Below are 21,414 nucleotides of genomic sequence, written 5' to 3'. Positions count from 1 at the left end.
GATAATACTTCAAACGTTGGAGACGTTGCGAATTATTCCGCATGACGAACGAACGCTTATATATTTATCGTGTCATTAATAAAGATAGATTAATAGGAACGGTACAACGCACGCTACAAGTACGTCACGTACGTCATGTAGGTCATGTGTGTTTGATATAAGCATCGTGTCGTGCTTACCGACCAAAGATCAAATGGCGCGCCAATTATCGACCGAGTGATCTAGCGGAATTTCAATCTCAATATATTATCCATGGCTCATTTTCTACTCGCGATGGATCAGCCGAGATATACATACGTGCGTGCGGGTACTCGTGTCGCAAAATTGGGATAGTGATAAGATATAAGGTAATCGCGCGAATCGCCAGACGAGCACGATCGAGAGACGACGCTTCGCGTCTCCTCCTCCTCCTCTCCCTCCACCTTCTTCTTCTTCTTTTCCTTTCTACAATTTTTCGTCCCTTCTCTTCTTCTCTCTGTCTCTCTCTCTCTCCCACTTCCTCCTCTCTTCGATGCGGCTTTTCTTGGTCGACCGGTCGACTGGCTTCTCAAGGGGGCGTGCTTGCTCGCATACAACAAACGCGAACGTGAACGCGAAACTATCTAAGCACGAGGCGCAAAGCAATTCGTTCTTGTGCGGTTCGTATGTTGCTCGTGTGTGGCCCGACCGGCCACTTCGTGGCACTCGATCGTCATCGTCGTGCGTAATCGCCGAGCAAATCGGTCCTTGTGCTCCACGATTCAAAGGGTAAGAGCAAGTCTGCCGAAGAACATTCAGACGCGTGAGATTGGAGGATTGGATGTGTTTGTCGGTCGCGTTGGTCGGTTCGTCTTGCTTACGAGAGGTATATGCATATATATATAAACGCACATAAAATATGTATATATTATATTGTTTATAATTATGACGAGAGTTCAAGTACATGAGAGTTAACGTTGTAATATTTTACTCGCGAACCCCATTTTTGAATATTTTTCGATAGATCAATTCTCATCTACTTAAAAAATTTAAGCATCGAGAAAGATTAACTTTCTTTTATTGTTTATAAATGTGAGGAATGCGTGTGTATGGCGTATGTGATGTTATACACATTTAATGTACTTGATAGTTTTATTCGTTTTTTCCGTACATCTCCATGATTAATCATTTTCGTTTTTTCTCAAGTACACAAATTAAATGACATTTAATCTTATAAAAATGTATAATTAAAAGTTTACAAATTTTTATCAGTCAATTTTTTTCCTTGACTGTATGTACATGTTTTTTGTTAAAAAAAATGAGGAATGTTACTAGCTGTTATACACGCACTCATACCTAGAATCTTTCTCTCTCACTCTGACATTGATTCGAAATCTCTTGAATGGTCAATATTTAATCAGTTTTGCATTCTTAGCAACATTATAGCTGCTCGAGTGATAAACGTTTGGCTCGTAACAAGAGTTGAACGTCCTCTGTTTGATTTTTACAACATGGAAAAGTATGGAATTTAAAATTCTCGATGCCAAGATTGTTTCTTCTTTATACTCGATTAAATCTCGCTGACTTTAAATTTATATATTTTTATTATTATTTAGTCAACTGCAAATATATACACATATATCTCTTTGCATTTGCAATTTTTGTATCTAACGTTATGAAATGTTTGAAAATATTATACCCCAAAGTATGCGCATACATATATATATATATATATTGTACGTGCGGACGCGTGCGTGCGTGCGCGAGCATGTTTAAACTTCTAACATGACGAATCAAGCGATATAACCGACTACTTAATATCGATCCTGCATCGACTGATATCCTGGGAAATATATATTTTATACAACTATATTTTCATATATATATATACAAATTGTACGCATGACAATTTAATAAGAACAGCAACGGATACTAAAAACTGTGTGTATCGATGTGCTGCTACATTAACAATTTGCCAATTGTTTCCTCTTTGCAATAATTTACGCACGATTAAGAAAATTTGATAAGGCACAAATATCTAGAATAAAACGCGCCTACACCTGCATCCTTTTCAACCAAGATACCGTGTTATCTACCATTTATGGCGTATATACGTGTGTCGCGTAGACTTGGCTTCCTTCCGATTACATTTTTCGACATTACAAATGATAAATGTAAAACACTTCCGTTTGCGCCTTCGCGAGATGAATTTCGCGTTCAAAGTGCGTTCATGTAATGTGGCATAATCTCTAACAAAGGACAACGCGCACCAGAAACAACACTGGCGTATTGTTTTCTAGAGTACATTGAAATGCGTCGACTGCTTCGAATGTGTAAAACGTGGGCAATGTGATGAATGTGATATTTATTTTCTCACGATAGACAAAGCCGATGGAACAGCGACGAGAGGACCGCGAGGTTTAGTTAAAAGTTCCTCGAACGATGTGCCATGGCTTCGTCTTTAGGGGGGTCAGGAATGACGTCGGGCATCTCGTCGCCGCGAATAGTCAACCTGGAATTTCCCCCACCTCCACCATACCCACCGCCGCACAATCAGGTAAACTTTGAGAAGAGGGCAAAGAGACAGATTATTAATTTCACTGATGATGCACATGTATGCGTTTGATTGTACGTAATAATTATTAGACAAATTAGCTAGAAACAATCGTATGCGAAATACAGGTCGACAAAAAAAATCTAGTACTTTTAATAATTTATATATATTATGAGCATTATAATACTCTCTGCCATTAGTGGTGTTAAAAGTTATCTTTATATCGCGTGGCGTTGATTTTTTTCTTCCATAGATATCGCGGAACGCTTTAATGGAACCGGTATCACCAGTGTCACCCATCACGAGTTCTCACCAGCATCCGCTTTTGGATTATTCGTATGCGTACTACCAGTCTGATTCGAGCCACTTTCATGTCGCGTATCCGACACAGCCGCTCCCGCAACAACAACAACAACAGCAGCAGCAGCAGGAGCAGCGGCAACAGCAGCAACCACTACAACAGCAGTTACAACAGCAACCGCAACAACAGTTGCAGCCAAGATCCGACCCTTTAAAGAGACACACTTACACAACTTGCTATGGCACGGAAGAAAATATTTATGAAGAGATATCGGAAATTAGGTAAAGATTCATAATAAAAAAAAATGTCATTCGCGTAATCGTATGAACAAATTATTAGCTTTACGTAAGAAATTATTTTAATAGAGTCAAGTTTACGCGAGTTACAAGCCGCCAACACGATACGCCTAGTAGTATTCAATGTCTGTTGAAATTGAAAGTTTTACAATAAAAGAAATATAAATTATATTTTTAGAGATTTGTTGGCTGAAAACATATTCGGTTCAAGTAATGATGAAATAAATTTTACATGCAAATGTATGCAAACAATACAATTCACTCCCCACGGTTCAATGTATCCCGTAGCGGATGCCGGAGATAGCGATTAACTCGAGAACAATAAGAAAACAAATTGTAGATTATATGTCTTTATCCCCTATGTCTTCGACTGGCGCACAAGTCGTTGAAACGAGATAAACTACAGACGTATTCAAATTGAGAGCAATTGCTAAACGCACAACTATATCATTTCATATGTTGTCGCGAGATGGACTGCGCGAGATAGCTCCCTAATTTCTGGTAATTGTTTCTTCTTGGGAACACGTATTTAAATCACAATACAAATTAAATTTATGCAATTACATGGTGCGGAATATTTCGTTTATTTGCTAATATAATAAATGATACAAAGCACGACCGATTGAATCATGTTACGAGTATAAAAATTCAATATAATCGCATTGAAAATCACAAATTTAAAGAGACGCACGAAAGTTTTATTTTTTTGAACGCTGATCAATTTTTCAGCAAGCAATGTCATCGCACGTTGCACGGATCGCGAAGGTCACTCGTGGCAGACGAGGTACGTCGCGTACAATCGCGGCATCGTCGCGTGCTCGGGGAACTTAACCTGAGCGTAGAAGCAATGTTGATGCCAGCCGCGGTTGATAATAACGAGGAAGAAATAGCACGGGAACCTCATGAAACTTCTACCGAGGAACTGCTGCCTCTGGCTAGTTTCGCCGATGACGTGCTCTCGCGCGGATATGATATGGACAGCGGTTTCAGTGGAAGCTCCAGCGCGAGTTACAGGTACATTGGAAAGTTGCGTTACTATTATTACACATACATTTATCTGCTTTAATACTATATGCTAAATTATTGGATGGAGACTATAAAAAGGCTATATTTTTAAACAATGCTCAATTTTGCAAACAAACTTATCATTCAATTTTATTTCTCATACACAGTTTATCGAACAATTTATTTCTTTATTCTAGATCCGGCTTGGGATCTTTGAGAAGAGGAATGGGGAAAACGAGCGGCTCGGAACTAATTGGTATTCCACGTAAAACGAAAGCCGCCATGATTTGGAAAAAAGGCTGGAAAGGCTGGAAGAAACTCCAGTCTCTTGGAAACAATGGCAACAACAGCAAGATCATTGGTGAGTCTAATCGATTTGGTTTGTAGATTGTATAAATGTACGTGTAAGTACATTGATTATGCACCATAATATTATATCAACGATAACTCTTCGGTCGTTGTGTCTGTCGTTTCGTAAACGCGATCATCATATCCGGTAATCAAATTTCAAATTACGCGCCATTTTATGAATTACTTTGACATGAATGTACATTCGTTACAAATTCTTGATGCGTAGTCTGTCGCGCGTCGAGAATACAGACAACGTATTCCCCTGAAAATATATATTTCTCGGAAGTAAATGAGAGAGCAGTGATTTTTTGGAACGTAATTCGTATGCTTTGAAAAAAAAAATACTTGTAAAAGGACGAAAAAGAGAAGAGAGATTCGCATACATGTTTTACACATTTTTTTCGAAATCAAGAAATTATATAATTCTTGAAAAATAGATTCAAATATCTCCCATATATTTATCTTGCGCAAAGTGTTTTTGTCGTACACGTAACTGTACAAGTATGCATATTTCTTTTTATAAAAGTACATTGCTCGCGCGATAGAGTGCTCATACTCGATCCATGCGCTCGCGTGCATTTGGCGAATAAAGTTAATTATTGGTACTTGGAAGAGGTCAGCTGTGGTCACTCGATGGAGAAGCAGATGCGAGATCACGTGAAATGTCCCCTTCTCTCTTTCTCTCTTTCCCTTTTTAACCCCCACCTCCATTTCTTTAATCTATGTCACATAAAATAAACCTCTCGCGCTCTCTCGGACTCTTTTTAATATACGGTTTAATTATTGATTCACGAAAAAGCATTTCCTTTTACTTGCCAAGTCAAAAAAGGAGATGATGAAATACCGCGATATATATTTTCCGTGAAATAACTATGTTAAACATATTAAGCGCGTTTACAGATTTTTCATATAAAATGTAAGGTTTCGAAAAATGTTAGGTATAACGTTTAAAAGGTTTTTAATTCATTTCCTTTTCGCACATTTACTCAAGTATGTCATGTACAATATACATATATTTATCGATATATACTCTCGTAATTATAATTGCACGGTGGCGCCATCTAGCCGATGTAGCGACAAACGGAGAATTAAATATCGTCGGTACGGCATATACCGATCGAGTCGAATCCGTATTCAAAACGCAACATTTTATCGAGATTTTAATACTAGGAGATGGAAACTTGCGTTTGCAATTAAACATCAATGCCAATTTATGTAACAATACTCTTTGCGCGATAATGTGCGCGCGCGCGCGCGGGCATCTCCCTTGGCATACATTTTCAAACACGAGAGATTCTCTCTCTCTCTCTCTCGACATGTACACGCAATATACCATGTCACCTGTTGGTCTTTCAAAGCGAGAGATTGTCTCGCATCTTGCTCACCATCTCGACTCTGCGGCTTAACCCCCCTGCCATGTGTCTCTCTCTCTCTCTTTCTCCCTTCCCCCTGCCCTCCTCCCGGTCTTTGTCCTTTCTCGCGCGTTCCGCACCGCGCCTCTTCCTCTCTTTTATATTCATTCGCCGTCTCATCTCGTCTCGCGTCCCGTCCCTTCCCGTCCAGTCTAGTCCGTCTACCTCTATTCTCCGTTTTTCCGTCTTCCTCTCGCGGGTGGAGAGTACACACAGCTGCGCGGCGAGAGGCAAGAGCCGCGTCATGTGTTTCACTCTCGATCGCTCGTACTTTCTCTCTCGTTTGGTAGCCACGCGCATTCTTGGCTCGCTCGCTCGCGTTCCTTCCTCCTCCTCGTCCTCCCCTGACACGTATACCCTTCGGTCTCTCCCGTTTCCTTCGTGCCCTTCGCTTCTTTCTCCAATCTCCTCGCCTCAGTGTACGTACGTACGTACGTACAACTAGACGGCGATCGAGGGAGGACGCGAGGCGGGGCGCGGCGCGGAGCGGGCGGAGGGACGGGGCCGGGGCCGGGGCCGGAGCAGAACACGCAGAGCGCGGCCATGTTGATTCGCTCCGTTTGCTCGCTTCGCGGTGGTGCTTCTCGATTGCGAAACGCGGCGCGTCACGGCGCGTCTTCCTCATCGTCGTAGGCCGCGGCCGGCCGCGTGCGCACGTGTCCGATATGATTTTTAATACCGCGTAATATCGAGCCGTATACGCGGGTATAACGCGGGTGTGCGGCGTGGTACTTGCGCGCGCGCGCGCGCGGGCGCGCGGCCCGATGAGTTCGCGGGTGGTAGCGTGATTGTATTCGCGGAACACGTCGAGTTAGCGATGGAGTGAGAGCGAGCGACGAGGGACGAGGAGAGAGAGTCGCGCGAGTAAATCATCGCGAGCAACATTCGCCTCCGCGAGATGGAGGAACTGCACAATGGGGTTGTCCTCATCAAATGTAAGTAGCGATTATTCGTGATGCCTTCTCCTCTTCCTCGCGCATGCACGCGTGGACGAATGCGCGTGGTTTACATATTTTTCTCCCTTCGTATCGCGCATTAATCGCTGCAACCCGAAACGGTTCGAGGCAGGAATGTAAATTCGTGTTTATCCATATGATATTATTCCGAATCGTACAATCGGAGTAGGCTTTCCTGGGTAAAGGAAGAGAAAGAGAGGGAGAGACCGCGTCCGTGTCGACAACATTGAAATGTCAGTACAACGACGTAACTTTATACGTTGACGTATCGATGTAAATTTCTAATTAACGTACGGTATCAAAGGCTCGGATTAAATGCGCGCAAAGCATAACAAGATGAGATAAGGAGTCTCGTCTATCCCTATCTGTTTTCCCAAAGCTTAACGCGGAGATAGCCGCTTATAGCGATATCGCGAACAAAATTATTTCTTTTTAATAATCTTTATTATACTTTTATGATCAACGTGATGTCGCTTAATTTATTTCATTTGATAATAATAATAATAATGTAATTTCGATGATTGAGCGGTTGTGTATTATTTGGTAACGGCAATTATCGCGTATGGAACAAGCCCGATTGAAAAATGCAACGATTGTGTCAGCCCTTGCGTTGCTCTTACGTTTGCATCGATCATACGTCAACGTATCGTTTCCTTCGTGTATCTTTATCGATTCTCTCGCGACCACCTGGATCGCAACTGTCAATTAGAATTGTCAATCGTGTCGACGATACACGATACATGACTGTTTATTTCGGCGATCGGCCGAAAAATCGAAAACAAACATTGCGCTCGTCGCATTTATATCGATTCAAAACGTATCGATCACGCATATCGCGCTCTCTGACCCGTGCAAGCATTCGCGGCGTGGAAAATTGCTGCGTTGCACGCACACGGGCACACGCACCGCTGAATGCGAGACCGATGAATACGAAAAACATCGCGAAATCTGCTAGAAACAGAAAAGATGTCGCGTCGAAATTATTTACGCCTCGAAAGCAGCGTTTCATCTTTTCATCGCTCGTATGTATGTATATATACAACGTGTATTGTTATTGCCTCTTTATTTCGACGGCAAATATCTCGAGTTTCTATACAACGTACACACACGCGTCCATGTACGAAATGTCCAATGAATGAGAGAAATTGCCAATCGTAAGCGTGCGTTTATCGCAAAAACACCCATTGAATGAAATATCACGAGCTGCAGTCTTTCGCGTTGTTGAAAACGTACCGTTCGCTCCATATTCATAGCCACTGTAAATAAACTGGAGAAATAGTGAAAGGAAATTGGGGCGAATATACCTCGGATATAAATTCGCCAGGATGCTTGCGTACAAACTAATTCGCTAAATTTGTGCGATCGCAAAATGTCCCTTTCAAATAGCTTCAATAGAGCTCTCTACTTTTTATTTTTGATTTTCAATCGTACGCGTTTCGCGGTTGTACGAATGAGAAATGGAATAAATATAATTATCGGAAATGACATTATCCTAAAAATCTCTCGGAGGTCACGCATGCTTGCGTAATTGAGTGCGCGCATATTTATTAGACTCGATTGTGCATGTATAATAAAACAATTGTTTCTCGTTATGATATTTAACGCTCTCGTAAAAAGTGAAACATTTTATTCACATCTTCTTTCCTATTGACGAATAAGATGCAATTTCGAAACATTTTCATTTGGGTAGAATTATGCATGTGCGATGTACATGTTCAACTCGATAGAGTAATTAAATTAAAAATGCAAGGTCAAAGACGCGCGCAACGAGATACGAGCGCACGCATGTCGCTCGCGCGTGAACTTTTTACCCGGCTCCCCGATCGCGATACGCGTAGACGTAGAGACGTACGCGTAGAAACGAGCACGGGGAGGGAGTCGCTCGTCGTCCGCCGATGCCGATTCGCCTCTCTCGGACGAGAGAGCACGCGAGCGAGTTGATAGATGCGCGCGCGCGGGGCTCTCTCGTTATTTCCGGAGAAATAGTACATCGGGGCGCAGCGCGCCTACGACAGCCTGTAATTTGCTCGACTATGCGTTATTATCGTTACGTCGCGCGGCACTTTGAACGCGTCAACGGCAATCGCGTTTGCTCTCGTACCTGCTCGGCTCGGGCCCGCCTCGAATCTAGGTGCGTACGTGTAAGTGACCGCTACGTATGCGCGACACGCGGGTCGTGTGCGTCGAGCGTGTATGCTCTCCACTCTCCACTTGACGCGTTTACCCGCGCGAACACGTAACGCGATGGTGCGTGGGTCGAGTAAGGCACATATATAGCATGAGCCGTATTTTTCCATGTGAAAGTATTGGGTAATCGACGAGTAGGCGTATCAGTTTTCGGGGACGATTGTGGTGACACGTGAGATTGGGACCGCCATCGCGCACCAAAGTGCGTGCGTGCCTGTGTCATATTTTTTTTATACATTATAAAATGTGTATCGTAAAAGACTCTTATCTCGCCTCGAAACTTTATTGTAACAAAGTGAGACGAGAAAAATGTAATGTATCCGTCGATATTTATCGTTGACCTACATGGCTTTGATTCGTGGAAGTGTAAAGACTTTTCTGCTTCTCCACGCAACGCGATAGCGGCTTTAAAAAAATACATTTTGATATTCAAATCTACAATTACGCATCTTGCGCTTGTACAATAATTTCTGATTAATAATGAGCGCTACGCACATGTATACATATATAACATATATCCATATATAACGAATATATTCCTTTGTTTATTCCGAAAACAACAAGGATTCAATTTCAGATTGCATGCGCCTATAGAGTATAAAAGTAGAATACGCGTCAATATTCTCGTAGTGTTACAAGGGCGCTTTACTCGATTCATTTTTACATATGCGACGAGAGGCGTTGGAACGTGGGAATATAGAGTACGTCGCATTAACCAGATGATGATCGCGACGTTAACGCATCGCGTTGGTAACACGAGCGCGCGACACAGCGGAAGGTCCAATAAAACGGGCGATGAATAGCAAAGCGACGCTTCCGCGCGATCAAGCGACTCCGTCTCTCGTATTCGTTACGCGCATTCGTCAAAAATTGCTTGTATACTACAATATACTCGGCAACTTTCGAACCTTTTTTCTCTTTGCCTTTTCTCTCGTTCGGCAATGGGAGAAGAAGCAAAAATACGGAAATCATCTCTCTCGTCTATCTATCCTTAAAGAGGTGACGCATGGCAGATGTATATAGTTGGTTCGATGACGCGTGCGGATACTACTCGTGTGCGTTGCAAGTTTTATTATAGATGGATACGATAATGAAACGAAACTAGATCGTTAAAAGATGCTCTTCTTCTTTTATATATGTATCAAATTGAGATGGAGAGAGAGATGCCAAGTATTAGTCATCTTTATAAACTAACTTTGCCAATGTAAATAATGTCGAGTTTTTGTCGATACGCTTCTAGACGAGCCTCGTTCAAGGTGCAAATCGTGGGATGACGTAGGACCCGGCAAGATGGAAACGGTCGGTGGAAACGCGCGTCATCCCTCTTTAGAGACGCACAGGTCCAACACGTCCACGCAGTCCGCCAGAAGCGAGGACTCTTGGTGTTCGGCATCGGATCACGATATCTCTTCCGACGATGAAAGCGAAAAGAGTAATATCAGTATTAAGTAAGTTTTCAATCTCGTTACGTAACTCGGTAAAATTACGTGTCCATAGTGAAAATTTGTCGCTTGCTCCTTGCAGAAGTAATTGCCAATTGAGAAATACGTTGCACAAGGCACGTACGCTTTGCGACAAGTGGCGATTTCAGAATATACCGGCCAACAGTGCGGATCTTTTGGAATCTCCGGGAAATCACGGACGCCTCTCGAGATGGTTCAGCATTCGCAGAGGATCGACGCATCATTACGATGTAGATTCCTCGGATACGGTATCCCTAACCAGTCCTGTCAAAACATCGCAAATGCCACAGCTTTGCGAGGTGAGCATTCCGTCTATCTTTTGCGCGCAATTTTTCGCATTGCGCGAATAATTATAATTTCAATTATTTTGAATTCTTATCGAATAATCGTTACATCCTAGGTCGACGAAGAGACTAGCGCAATGATACAATTTCAGTGCATGCAACAACGGAGACAAGCTCCACCTACGCTTCCACCGCCACCTCCAAACTTGTCTCCTCAACAATTAAAACGTCGACACATTGTGGCCGCGATAGTACATTCCGAAAACAGTTATGTATCTACTTTGCAGAGATTAGTAAATGTACGTGTATACCGAAAACAATCTCGTCTCGTATCGAGCGTAAAGGACGGCGCAAACATTTTTCTCTCACATAGATTATTTTAATTTTAGGACTATAAAAAACCATTGGAGGAATCCTCGCCACCTATACTGAGCCAATCTAAAATTGCGACATTGTTTCATAGACTGCCCGAAATTTTGCAATGTCATACGTTATTTAGAATTGCTCTGGCGGAATGCGTACGATCCTGGGACAAGGATGAAAAATTGGGCGATGTATTTGTCGCGAGTTTCAGCAAAGCTATCGTGCTTGACATTTACAGCGGCTTTATAAACAACTTTTCTGTGGCGATGGATTTAGCTAAACAAGAATCAAAGAGAAAGACCGCGCTCGCTGATTTCTTCAAGGTACCGCCTCCCCATTTACTCGATAACAAAGTCTCTCAAATTTTAATTTCGTAATATATATATTTTTGTTCATCTTTGCAGGTGAAACAAATTAGTGCCCACGATAGATTATCTTTCTTTGGTTTAATGGTCAAACCTGTACAAAGATTCCCACAATTCATCTTATTTTTGCAAGTAAGTTGTCAATGAGATTTAAAAAAATGATTTTCTCTCAGCGTCGTCAAATTGACAGTTTTATATCTTATGTTTAGGATTTATTAAAGCATACACCACAAGGACATCATGATAGAATGTCTCTACAGTTGGCGTTAACGCAACTCGAGAGTTTGGCCGAAATGCTAAACGAGAGAAAACGAGAAGCGGAGCAATTCCAAGCGTTTAAAGAAATGTTGCGGCATGTTTCCGGAAAGTTATCGCATCGTCCGCTTTCTTCAACGTCACGCTATCTTATTAGAGAAGATAATGTCACGCAGTTGGTAAGACGAGTCATCAAACACATGTGCACTTAAATCATATTATATGTACATATAAATATATCATAATAACGAATGTAATAAAGATAGCGTATACGATTTATTTATTAGGAATTTAATCAAAACGGCATGATAACGAAATCCAAAAGAAGAAGGTTATTGCTACTAAACGATTTAGTAGTATGCGTTTCCGTTACCCCGAGATCGACGGAAGATTTTTCAGGAAACGAACGATTAACGCTAAAATGGACGTACCCGGTATCGGATATCGAAGTATGTAATTTTACGTTACATATTGCAATTATATATATTGTAGTCTTGTTAAATACAAAATCAATTTATAATAAAAGAGCACTTCTCTTTTAAAGATATATATGCAAAATTAATAGCATCACTAATCATTTTGTTTTAGATTCAAGACACTAGCACTTCTCCGACTTTAAGTCGACTGCTCACTGCCGGTTTGAATAAAGGCGGCAGTTTAAAATCTGACAAAAGCGGCGGAGAATGTGGACAAGCAAACGACGCGGATAATCTCTGTGTAGAAATGAACGATCTTATGCACGATTACGAAGTCATGTCTAGAATAAGTGATTTAGTGGTCCAATTGAAGGGTAGATACGAGGTAAGGACAAAATGACGAATTATATCTTTACATCTCTCTATCGTGTATCTTTATGTATTTGATTTGAAACAAACATGCACGCATATAGATGTATATAAAACTCGTAATTGAAATTCGATGATTGTAATTGACTTGTAAATTAATTAATTGGATTCTCGTATTTCTTGTTGGAATTTAAAGGGAATGACACTCCAAACTACTAAACAAATTTTGCAATCGATACAAATGTCGATACAACAAAAAGACGAGGACATGATATGGGCCGATAGTTGTTGCCTCCAACTAGTCACAAAGCAAGGTCAAATGTATACGTTTCAAACGGAAAATCCGCTGGTGAAAAAGGATTGGATAACCGAACTTAGATTGGCCCAATTAGCTCTGGATCCTAATAATTCTCCATCGTGGGAAGTACCTGAACAAGAGCAAAGACCGTCCACGAAAATGCCGCTTTTCGTTAGTTCACAGGCCGTATATCGCTCGCAACATCAGACCGAAGTAAGTTGGTACGAAAATATTACGTGTTAGTATAATTATTATTATTATATACACACGATATCACAATGTTTTGATCGCAGGTACGTTGCGGTTGTTATTATTCCATTGAAAATTCACGTTCCACGAGACGACGCGGTAGAAATCAAAATTATCTGTGGATATGTACGGGAGACGGCATATCCAGCCATGTAACAGTTTTTGGTCAATCGACAACAGCTTCGGCAACTTGTTTGAAACGTATAACTACTTTCGATCTGGTAGAAACTAAAGTAAATGCCATCGAGTTTGTGAAGGGGATTTCCAACGATTTTACTACGCTCGCCAGTGATCTCGTATGGATGGGTACGGATTCTCGGAAAATTATTATTTATGCCGCGACAGAACCCGAAAAGGAAGAAGAGATTGGCAATTATCCCGTCTCGGGACCTATTACTGAAATCAAGTATCACTGCGATAACGTTTTTGTAGCTTTAGGCACGGGCTTGCTACTTTTATTTAAACGACAAGTCGATGGTACATGGGCTCTCAAAGATCCCTTTGTTATATCACTCGGTAACGATCCTGTTTCGTGCCTAATGCCAATCAATACGTCGGTTTATGCCGCCTGTGGCAAGAAGGTTTGGGTACTTAATGCCACTTCGGGAGATGTCACCAAGAGCTTTAGCGCGCAACACGAACACGTGGGAAATGTGAGACTTATGGCCCATTCCGGAGTCGGTCTTTGGGTCGCCCTTAAAAATTCAAGCACGGTTTGTCTCTATCATACGGAAACGTTCAAGCACTTGCAGGATATCAATATAGCATCCAACGTGTTAAGAGTGACGAAAATGAACAATCCTCCCAACTCGTGCGGCGGCACTCTCGCTACTAATAATCAAACTGCAGTCACGGTTACGGCGCTTTTAGCGTGCAAAGGTCTCTTATGGGTCGGTACTAATGTAGGTATTAGTTTGACTATTCCATTGCCGCGTTTAGAGGGAGTGCCAATCATCAGCGGACGCGTCAATATTTCGTATCATGCCCACTTTGGTCCGATTACTTTCTTATTGGCGGTACACAATACGAAAGGCGCAATGTATTCTGCCGCGAAGAATATTCGCGTCAATGATGACGAGAGTGTACCATTAAGAACGAGAGATGCCGAGCAGAAATCGCGAGATAGAGCGAGTTTAGATTCATCTGCGTGTAATAATATCGCGAAACTGAAACAACAGTTGACGGGAAGTCCGGTAATGCTGAGAAGAAAGCGGAGCAAGGAATACGAATATCGAGGCTCGAAAACGCTCCCGAGGGGATTAGGAGCTGGTTGTGGACTTTTATCAAGTTCCTTCTCCAGTTCGCAGAGTTCCGGTGAAAACTGTGACGTTTATGGACTTTACGGTGAATTGATGTACGTAAAGGATTATGAAAATGAAAACAATTCGGGCATAGATCCCATTTACGAGACATTGAGAAGAAGCGACCCAGAATTGGCAGCCATACCAAATAAAGTGAGTACCTTGGATCGTAGATTGAAAATGAAAATCACTAGACCTAGATCGTTGGATCTTTCTAATTGGTCGGTGGATTCTCACGCGAGCTCCTTGTACACATCTTCGGAAGAAAATTTATCTCTAAAAACTGGAAAATTATCGCGTAACAGTAGCATAGCTAGTCGTAACGGTCCTTACGACCTCCCTACAGCTAACAATAGCGCGATACAGTCCGCGTTGGAGCCACCATCTGCAAGCAATCTTAAGATGAATGGTAAGAAAAATGGTAAAACAATACAACAGATAGAACAACCTAAAAGAACGGTATTGACGCTAATGGGTGGACGTGGTTACATCAATTGGAGGCAACTACACGCGCAATCCTACATTGACAAAAGTTCAAAATCGACCTACGCGTTCAAAGATCCCAACAGTAATGACGCACATATAGTCTTATGGGAGATGAAATTGTGATATTCGTACGCCTTAGACTTATCGTTATACATCAGTTATACATGTATCACAGAAGCGAAACTTTTGACGCTGATATCTATGCGCATTGTAGTATCAGAAAATAGGACCAAAAGAACGCTTTAGGTAAGATTATTCATTATTGTATTGTATAAGACTATCAGACCCATGACATGATGAATTTCAATTAAAATTGTGGCAACAGAGTATCCGTACCTTCGATTACGTGTGACGATTTATATAATGTACAAATTGTTGAATTTTTTAAACCGATGAGAAAATCAAGAGTGCTAAAAGAAAAAAAAAGGTATAGTTCAGTATTAGAATATTAAACATCTCTCGTATACACAATTATCAAATAGTTTAATAGGCGTTACATATTTAATTAAATGTATCTTTTAAACAAAAACTTTTTCTAGGAAAGGATGACTTTATTAAATAAACAAATTGAAAAAAAAAAATATATATATATATATATATGTTACATTGCGATTTGTATATTATGATGAGATTAGTATATACACACAGCGGATACTCTTGCTTATCAAAAATGAATGCTTCCATTGCATATAGATTATAGTTGATAACATTTCGATACAATGTATCGTTTCTAGATATCAATCATTCATAAAATGTATACCTGCTCATGGTATATCAATTTGAATCTCACAATTAGTGTTTAACGAAACGTGTGATAAGTCTTAAAAATGGTAAGAAAGCGCACAAAAACAGGATTACGCTTAAATGTTTTATATTGTTATATTTGTCACGCAAATATTTGCTATAAAAATATTATGTTTACATAGTACGTATATTCAATCTCTTGAAATTAAAATAAGTGCTGAAATCATTGTTCGTATATGCGTAGCTAAAATGCAAATGGTTGGTTGGATCTGAACTATATGCGCACATATGAAAAATATTTACCATGCGCTGTATCTTAGTACGTGATGTTATAAACTCTATTGTATCATCTCACACATATTTACGTACATTGATTTCGGTGAAAACTGGCTGAAAACTTGTCTGGACATTTTGATTTTAAACATTTTTTGGCAATATGCAGTATTTGTTTTAAAGTATGCACGTCCGCGCATATGCATACGTTAATCCTTTGTTTTAAACGGAAATTTTTTTCTATCGCTCTTGGCCAAGATTTAAATGTAATATTTCAGCAATTACATTTACCGTTTGAAATTATAATTACCAATTCAAACACATGAAATTAGATCTATTATCAACATACTTGACAGTCATATCATTTTGATATTTGATAAATGCGCTTATATAATGTTTTTTATAACGCGCATAAGACAGAATCTAACGCATTTATATTATTTTTATTAGTAAAAAAATTACTTTACCATGAAATTAACATTGTATTATTCTGCATTCCGCTAAAGAAATTTAAAAAATTGGGACACAACATGTCAGACCCAAGCTACTATCATCTCGTGATTTACAAGTTTTGGGCAAACAATCCATTAATATTGACTAGATGGAAATTAACATCTTTTCATTTAATAATCTGTCCATTTTACTAAAATTAAAAAGCGCTTATAAAATCATCAAATTACTTTTTTATAATAAAAATTTAAGAATATATTTTGCAGAAAATAATTTTGTAAGTCGAAGTGTTTATTAATATTTTTCAATGAATTTCTTCAAAATGAATTATAAATTTTTTAATTTTTCAACAAATTATATGAAAAGCTGTTTGTTAGCAATTTTTTGGGTGTAAGTAAATAATAAAACATTAATCAGTAACGATAACTTTGTTTCTGTTCTTGTGATAATTATTGAAAAATTTATAGTTACAGTTATTAAATAAATAAATGTATCCACCTTTTTATAAAACGCCATCCCATTTTGATATGATTGAATGAAAAGTGCCACAAGTCTATGTATATATAGTTCGCAAAATGATAATATCTAATGTATGAAATCGTTGAATTAGATTTATATTTTGTACACTAATTCTGTTGGAATACGCATGATCTAATTTTGTATTTATATCCCCAGTACGCGCGTTAGTTGTATAATGAAACCTTACTTTGTATTTATTACTTGTAGTACTATGTTGTGTCATTGCGTTATAAATAGAGAGTCTTGTTATTTTGCTATTCTTTCTAAAAAGAGAGTAATGGTATAATATACTTTTTTTGTTCATTGTAACTTTACATGGTACGTTAAAACTCTAGTTTAAATGAACAAGAATATCTCTCTTTATCTATCCATATATACATACACAAAATATACAATATATATATATATATATATATGTATGTATATGTACATGTATGTATTGACGACGCAACTGGTTATTTAAAGAAAAAAAATATCAATATAATTGATTCGGATAATGCGCAAAAAGTGATTCGAGTGGGATGCAATTAGGCAGTACAATATTGGTATAAAATGCAATCGAATATATTATAATTTCTAATATTATTTGTACAATTTTTTAAATATATAATGCGTTTAATATCAACTGTCCTTTAATACCTCCTTCAAAATAGATCCTGTATTTCTGGCCGGAATAAAGTCTGGAAATGTTGGAAGAGCAACGTTAGACAATAATAACGTAGATTGTGCCGATGATGGAGCTTGTTGTTTATTTCCTGATGCCGATGAAGACTGTAATTGTAACGAGAATAATGAGAATAATGTTTTTCAATGGGGAACCTCTCCTCGCAACAAATTGTTACTCACTGAATTCACAATCGGCAAAGGTGGTAGCTGAGGCTTCGGTTTAGATTCACTTTCTAAAAATCTCACAAAAGCTGTCGATAAAGACGCTTCCTGATACTGCAAAATATGTAATATATCGTGATGTAATTGCAATTGTCCAATTACGAATGCAAGCAAAACTTTTAATGATGATTTATAATCTAAATTAATAAATGTTAGTAAATTAATCTGTATAATACCTTTAAAGGTACACTGCCACTTTTGTCATAAGAGCGCAAGAACCGACCGCTTTGTGTCCCTGTTCCACTGTTCAAACCAGCTTTATCTTTTTCCGAGTCTGTGAAATTTAAAACATTGGCAAAGACCCTGAGAATCGCAGACTTGTCCGATGTAGTTGAAGATAAATAACCCAAGAAAAGATTTTTAATAAGAATCCTGTAAAAAATTATCCAAGAAGAATTATCTCGTTCATTTATTTAGAAATAAATTATATTTACTCACTTGTCGATTTTCTCCTCATCGTGCTCCACTGCCTCTTTTACTCTTTGCTCGGCAAAATTTAGCGATGTCGTCAACCGCGTAACTAGAAATGAACATAGTATTATCGACATTAATTCACATTTTTTTATTTATTCGTGCGCTTTTTTAAACGAAATCAATAAATTTAAATCTTTAAAGTGAAATGAAAAAAATAAGAATTTAATAAATCAATTTACATGTACATGTAGAAGACTACTCTTTCATTCTCTTTCATTTTTATATGGATTACGATTAATATTCATAAATGTGTGTATGTATGTGCGTGTGTTTGTGTACGATGCTTACTCAAAATATTATTTATGCAAAATTTATGTGATTTCTATGTACACCATGCGCGATCCATCGTTGATGAATTGGTAGTTTGGACAGACACGAGCGTAAGTATAACACAAGTACTGGTTGCCTCGATATCACACCAGTACCTGATGCAATACTCTCGCCTGCGCCTTAATTGCTCATGCTGCATTCTTCGTTTATCATGCCGTTCTACGAAACTAAAGTCGCGCGCATGCCACTAGAATTAAAGAAGCGTTTTAGTAATGATTTGTACTCCAATCAGATGGAGCAATTACGTAGCAGAGTACGTTCAAATTCTAACAAAGTATTTTCAAGACAATATGCACACACACGCAACGTTTTATATATAGCCATTTTCTCTCTCTCTCTCTTTCTCTGTATATATAAAAAAAATTTCAAAATTTACAAATTATATATTGTATACAAAAGCATATTTATACAAGACTACAATGACATGCTATAAACTAAACTATCATAGCCGAACAAAAATAACCGATTATTCCGATTGATATATGCAAAAATAATTTTTGACTGATCGAAAAATTTGTAATTTTGACGAATCATGGTAACGAGTGGGAAACCCCACGAGGTAATATGAGCTTTTTGTATTTACACGCTCACAGTTACCGCATGAGATTATCCACGTTATCGCTACCAAACGTACGTTATTATGTATATTATTCATATTTAATATAAACACTCTAATGTACATATTTTAATGTGTTAAAATGTTTCATTTACATCTCAATTGCCTATTGTCAATTCTTCTATTTCCAATCTCAATCATCATTTTGATATTTTTAGAAAAACTTGATATTTTTTACTGAGAAAACACCAGTTGAGCGCAAAGAAATCAGAAGTGGAAGCAATGGCAATTGTTTTGAAATACAATGCAATATCTTTATAATTAGTACATGATTACGATTGTTTAGCGCAATTCTGGTGTATCGATTTAATGTTAAGTATGTATTATTAATACAGCTAGTTATGAGAGCTAGAGACAGCTTTCAAAGTAATTGTTGACATTTTGTGTCTTGATACGTCACCGTTATCTCTTGTGCATGCATTCCAATACATGTATAATGGAAAAGTCATATTATTGCAGGGAATCGTTACAATGGTCCCATCTCGCAATCTCGAAAACTTAATCAATCAAAAAGATAATACCTACTACATGTGCAAGATAAATTCACTAATACTATATTGTATATACGTGTATAGATGTAATCATTCGCACACGATTGAAAATTGATAATTAGTTGTAACATAATAGTAAAATACAATGAAACGATGACTGATTGAATCGAAAAACAGGCGATGAGGATAATTCATCTTGATCATTCTTACACATATATATAAAAAGAAAAAGTGCAGTATTAATGATTGTTTGAAAAAAAAAAGATCCTGAGTATATTTTTCAAGTTAGAATCACCAAAGGAGAAACAAAACTCGCAGAATGTAGTAAAGTGCAGAAACCAGCACCAGTGGCAAATTGCATGAATCAATCATGTGATTTGTGAGTATGCAAAGGCGATGATCCAGTTCGTAGCCAGATACCAGCAAGAATCCTGGGCTATTGTTACAATCCCAGAATTACCAGCTGATATTTGACTACATCACCGGATTATATACGTGTTTGCTTTCGCAGATTAGTCACAGAACGCGCACACATTGATAATTTTGCGCTAGAAATTGTTTTGTGTTTCGGCAATGCACGCATATAGTATATTTTTAATTACATGTGTGTGTGTGTGTGTGTGTGTATGCAAACGATTATGTAATAATATCCTTTAATTCTAAATCTTACACACTCTTGTAAATGTTGCGTATGTGCTTCATGTTATTTACAAAAAAGCCATATACAAGATATGTATATACGTATAAATATATGATTGTACATTTGATTCGGAAATATGCGGGGTGAAAATTTAGTAATACATTTGGATAGTTCACATGTTTAAACATTACCGAGTTATTGTGGCAGCAATTGCTAAAACTTTATTACATCATTATCATTATATTATTAATAAAAAATGCGGAATATGGAAAATTTTTCTCTACGTATAAACTTGATAAAAATTTATCACATATATTTATAACATTACGATCCGTAATATTCTCGCATACGGTACATTTCCATGAAAAAATGTGTAATTATAAGAGATAGTTGTACATATTCTATAAACTTTATACACATTTGCATAATTAATTTTTCATTAAGATGATATTAACAATCAGATTTTTAGGTAATTTTATATTCCAATGTCATTTCCATCTCTCATATTTTACCATTTAATTGCAATGGATTAAAACAAAAGCATAAATATGAAAATAAAGTGAAAACATGGTCAATCTTTCCTTATATCACAATGAAAGGAAAAACTTGATTCAAGTTTTGTATGCGAATAAAAGGATGCGATTTAATTTAAAAACACTAATCATGCCATAAACCAGAAACAAAGTGCAGGCAATACTATATGTAATTTTTGGAAATGGTTACCTTCTTCGTCGAGACGCTCGATTTGTTCATCCTTCTTCTCAAGCTGTTCGCTTAGTCTTGAGGCAGCCTGCAAGCATTCTTTAGCCTCCAATAATTGTTGCTGCAAACATATACGTGCAACAGTTTTAGAGAAGAAGAGAAAAATTTAGTAAAACTATTGTACAAATATAAGTATAAAATAGTATAAGGACAAACCTTAAGTATCGAAATTTCATTTAAGAGTTCATCTTGTTTCTTATATGCTTCATTGAGCTGAGACCGAATTTTTTCTGTAGCTGCTTCAATATCGCGTTCTTTATCTGAAACGTTTCGTCGCGTTCCATCATTATCATATATATACGAATTGAAATCTCTAAATATAATTATTATGATGAATATTTGTGAAGCATCTTTTACA

The 21,414-nt window shown here is 38.3% G+C and overlaps 2 protein-coding genes across 15 annotated transcripts in view; one reads left to right on the top strand and one right to left on the bottom strand.

The window, feature by feature from the left end:
• Nucleotides 1-250: 250 nt before the first annotated feature.
• On the top strand, nt 251-17,480 carry LOC145961871 (rho guanine nucleotide exchange factor 10). 12 transcript variants are annotated; one of them, XM_083082383.1, is made up of 15 exons: nt 251-347; nt 2,341-2,515; nt 2,766-3,094; nt 3,839-4,123; nt 4,312-4,475; nt 10,261-10,468; nt 10,545-10,782; nt 10,884-11,066; nt 11,157-11,453; nt 11,535-11,627; nt 11,705-11,929; nt 12,038-12,199; nt 12,339-12,551; nt 12,732-13,046; nt 13,127-17,480. In XM_083082383.1, exons 2-15 carry the CDS (start codon nt 2,408-2,410, stop codon nt 14,990-14,992), a joined length of 4,686 nt encoding a protein of 1,561 aa, XP_082938509.1. In that variant the 5' UTR covers nt 251-347; nt 2,341-2,407; the 3' UTR covers nt 14,993-17,480. The 12 variants fall into 12 exon arrangements, with proteins under 12 accessions (XP_082938509.1, XP_082938507.1, XP_082938508.1 ...); XM_083082381.1 differs by having other exon boundaries at nt 269-747; XM_083082382.1 differs by having other exon boundaries at nt 269-844.
• Nucleotides 17,404-21,414, bottom strand: part of LOC145961872 (uncharacterized) — a 20,030-nt gene continuing 16,019 nt past the window's right edge. For all 3 annotated transcript variants that reach the window (XM_083082394.1, XM_083082396.1, XM_083082395.1), the window contains exons 8-13: nt 21,213-21,316; nt 21,018-21,117; nt 18,182-18,263; nt 17,920-18,115; nt 17,702-17,797; nt 17,404-17,626 (exon numbers count right to left, since the gene is read on the bottom strand). In XM_083082394.1, coding sequence (XP_082938520.1) covers nt 17,477-17,626; nt 17,702-17,797; nt 17,920-18,115; nt 18,182-18,263; nt 21,018-21,117; nt 21,213-21,316 — 728 coding nt within the window. In that variant the 3' untranslated portion in view covers nt 17,404-17,476. The remainder of the gene's footprint in view (nt 17,627-17,701; nt 17,798-17,919; nt 18,116-18,181; nt 18,264-21,017; nt 21,118-21,212; nt 21,317-21,414) is intronic.

Source organism: Camponotus vicinus, unplaced genomic scaffold (assembly GCF_025532165.1).
Source record: "Camponotus vicinus isolate PSW18456_S1 unplaced genomic scaffold, iyCamVici1.0 SCAF_11, whole genome shotgun sequence".
Lineage (NCBI taxonomy): Eukaryota > Metazoa > Arthropoda > Insecta > Hymenoptera > Formicidae > Camponotus > Camponotus vicinus.
The sequence above is the reverse complement of the archived record's forward strand: the minus strand, read 5'-3'. Positions and strand labels throughout refer to the sequence as shown.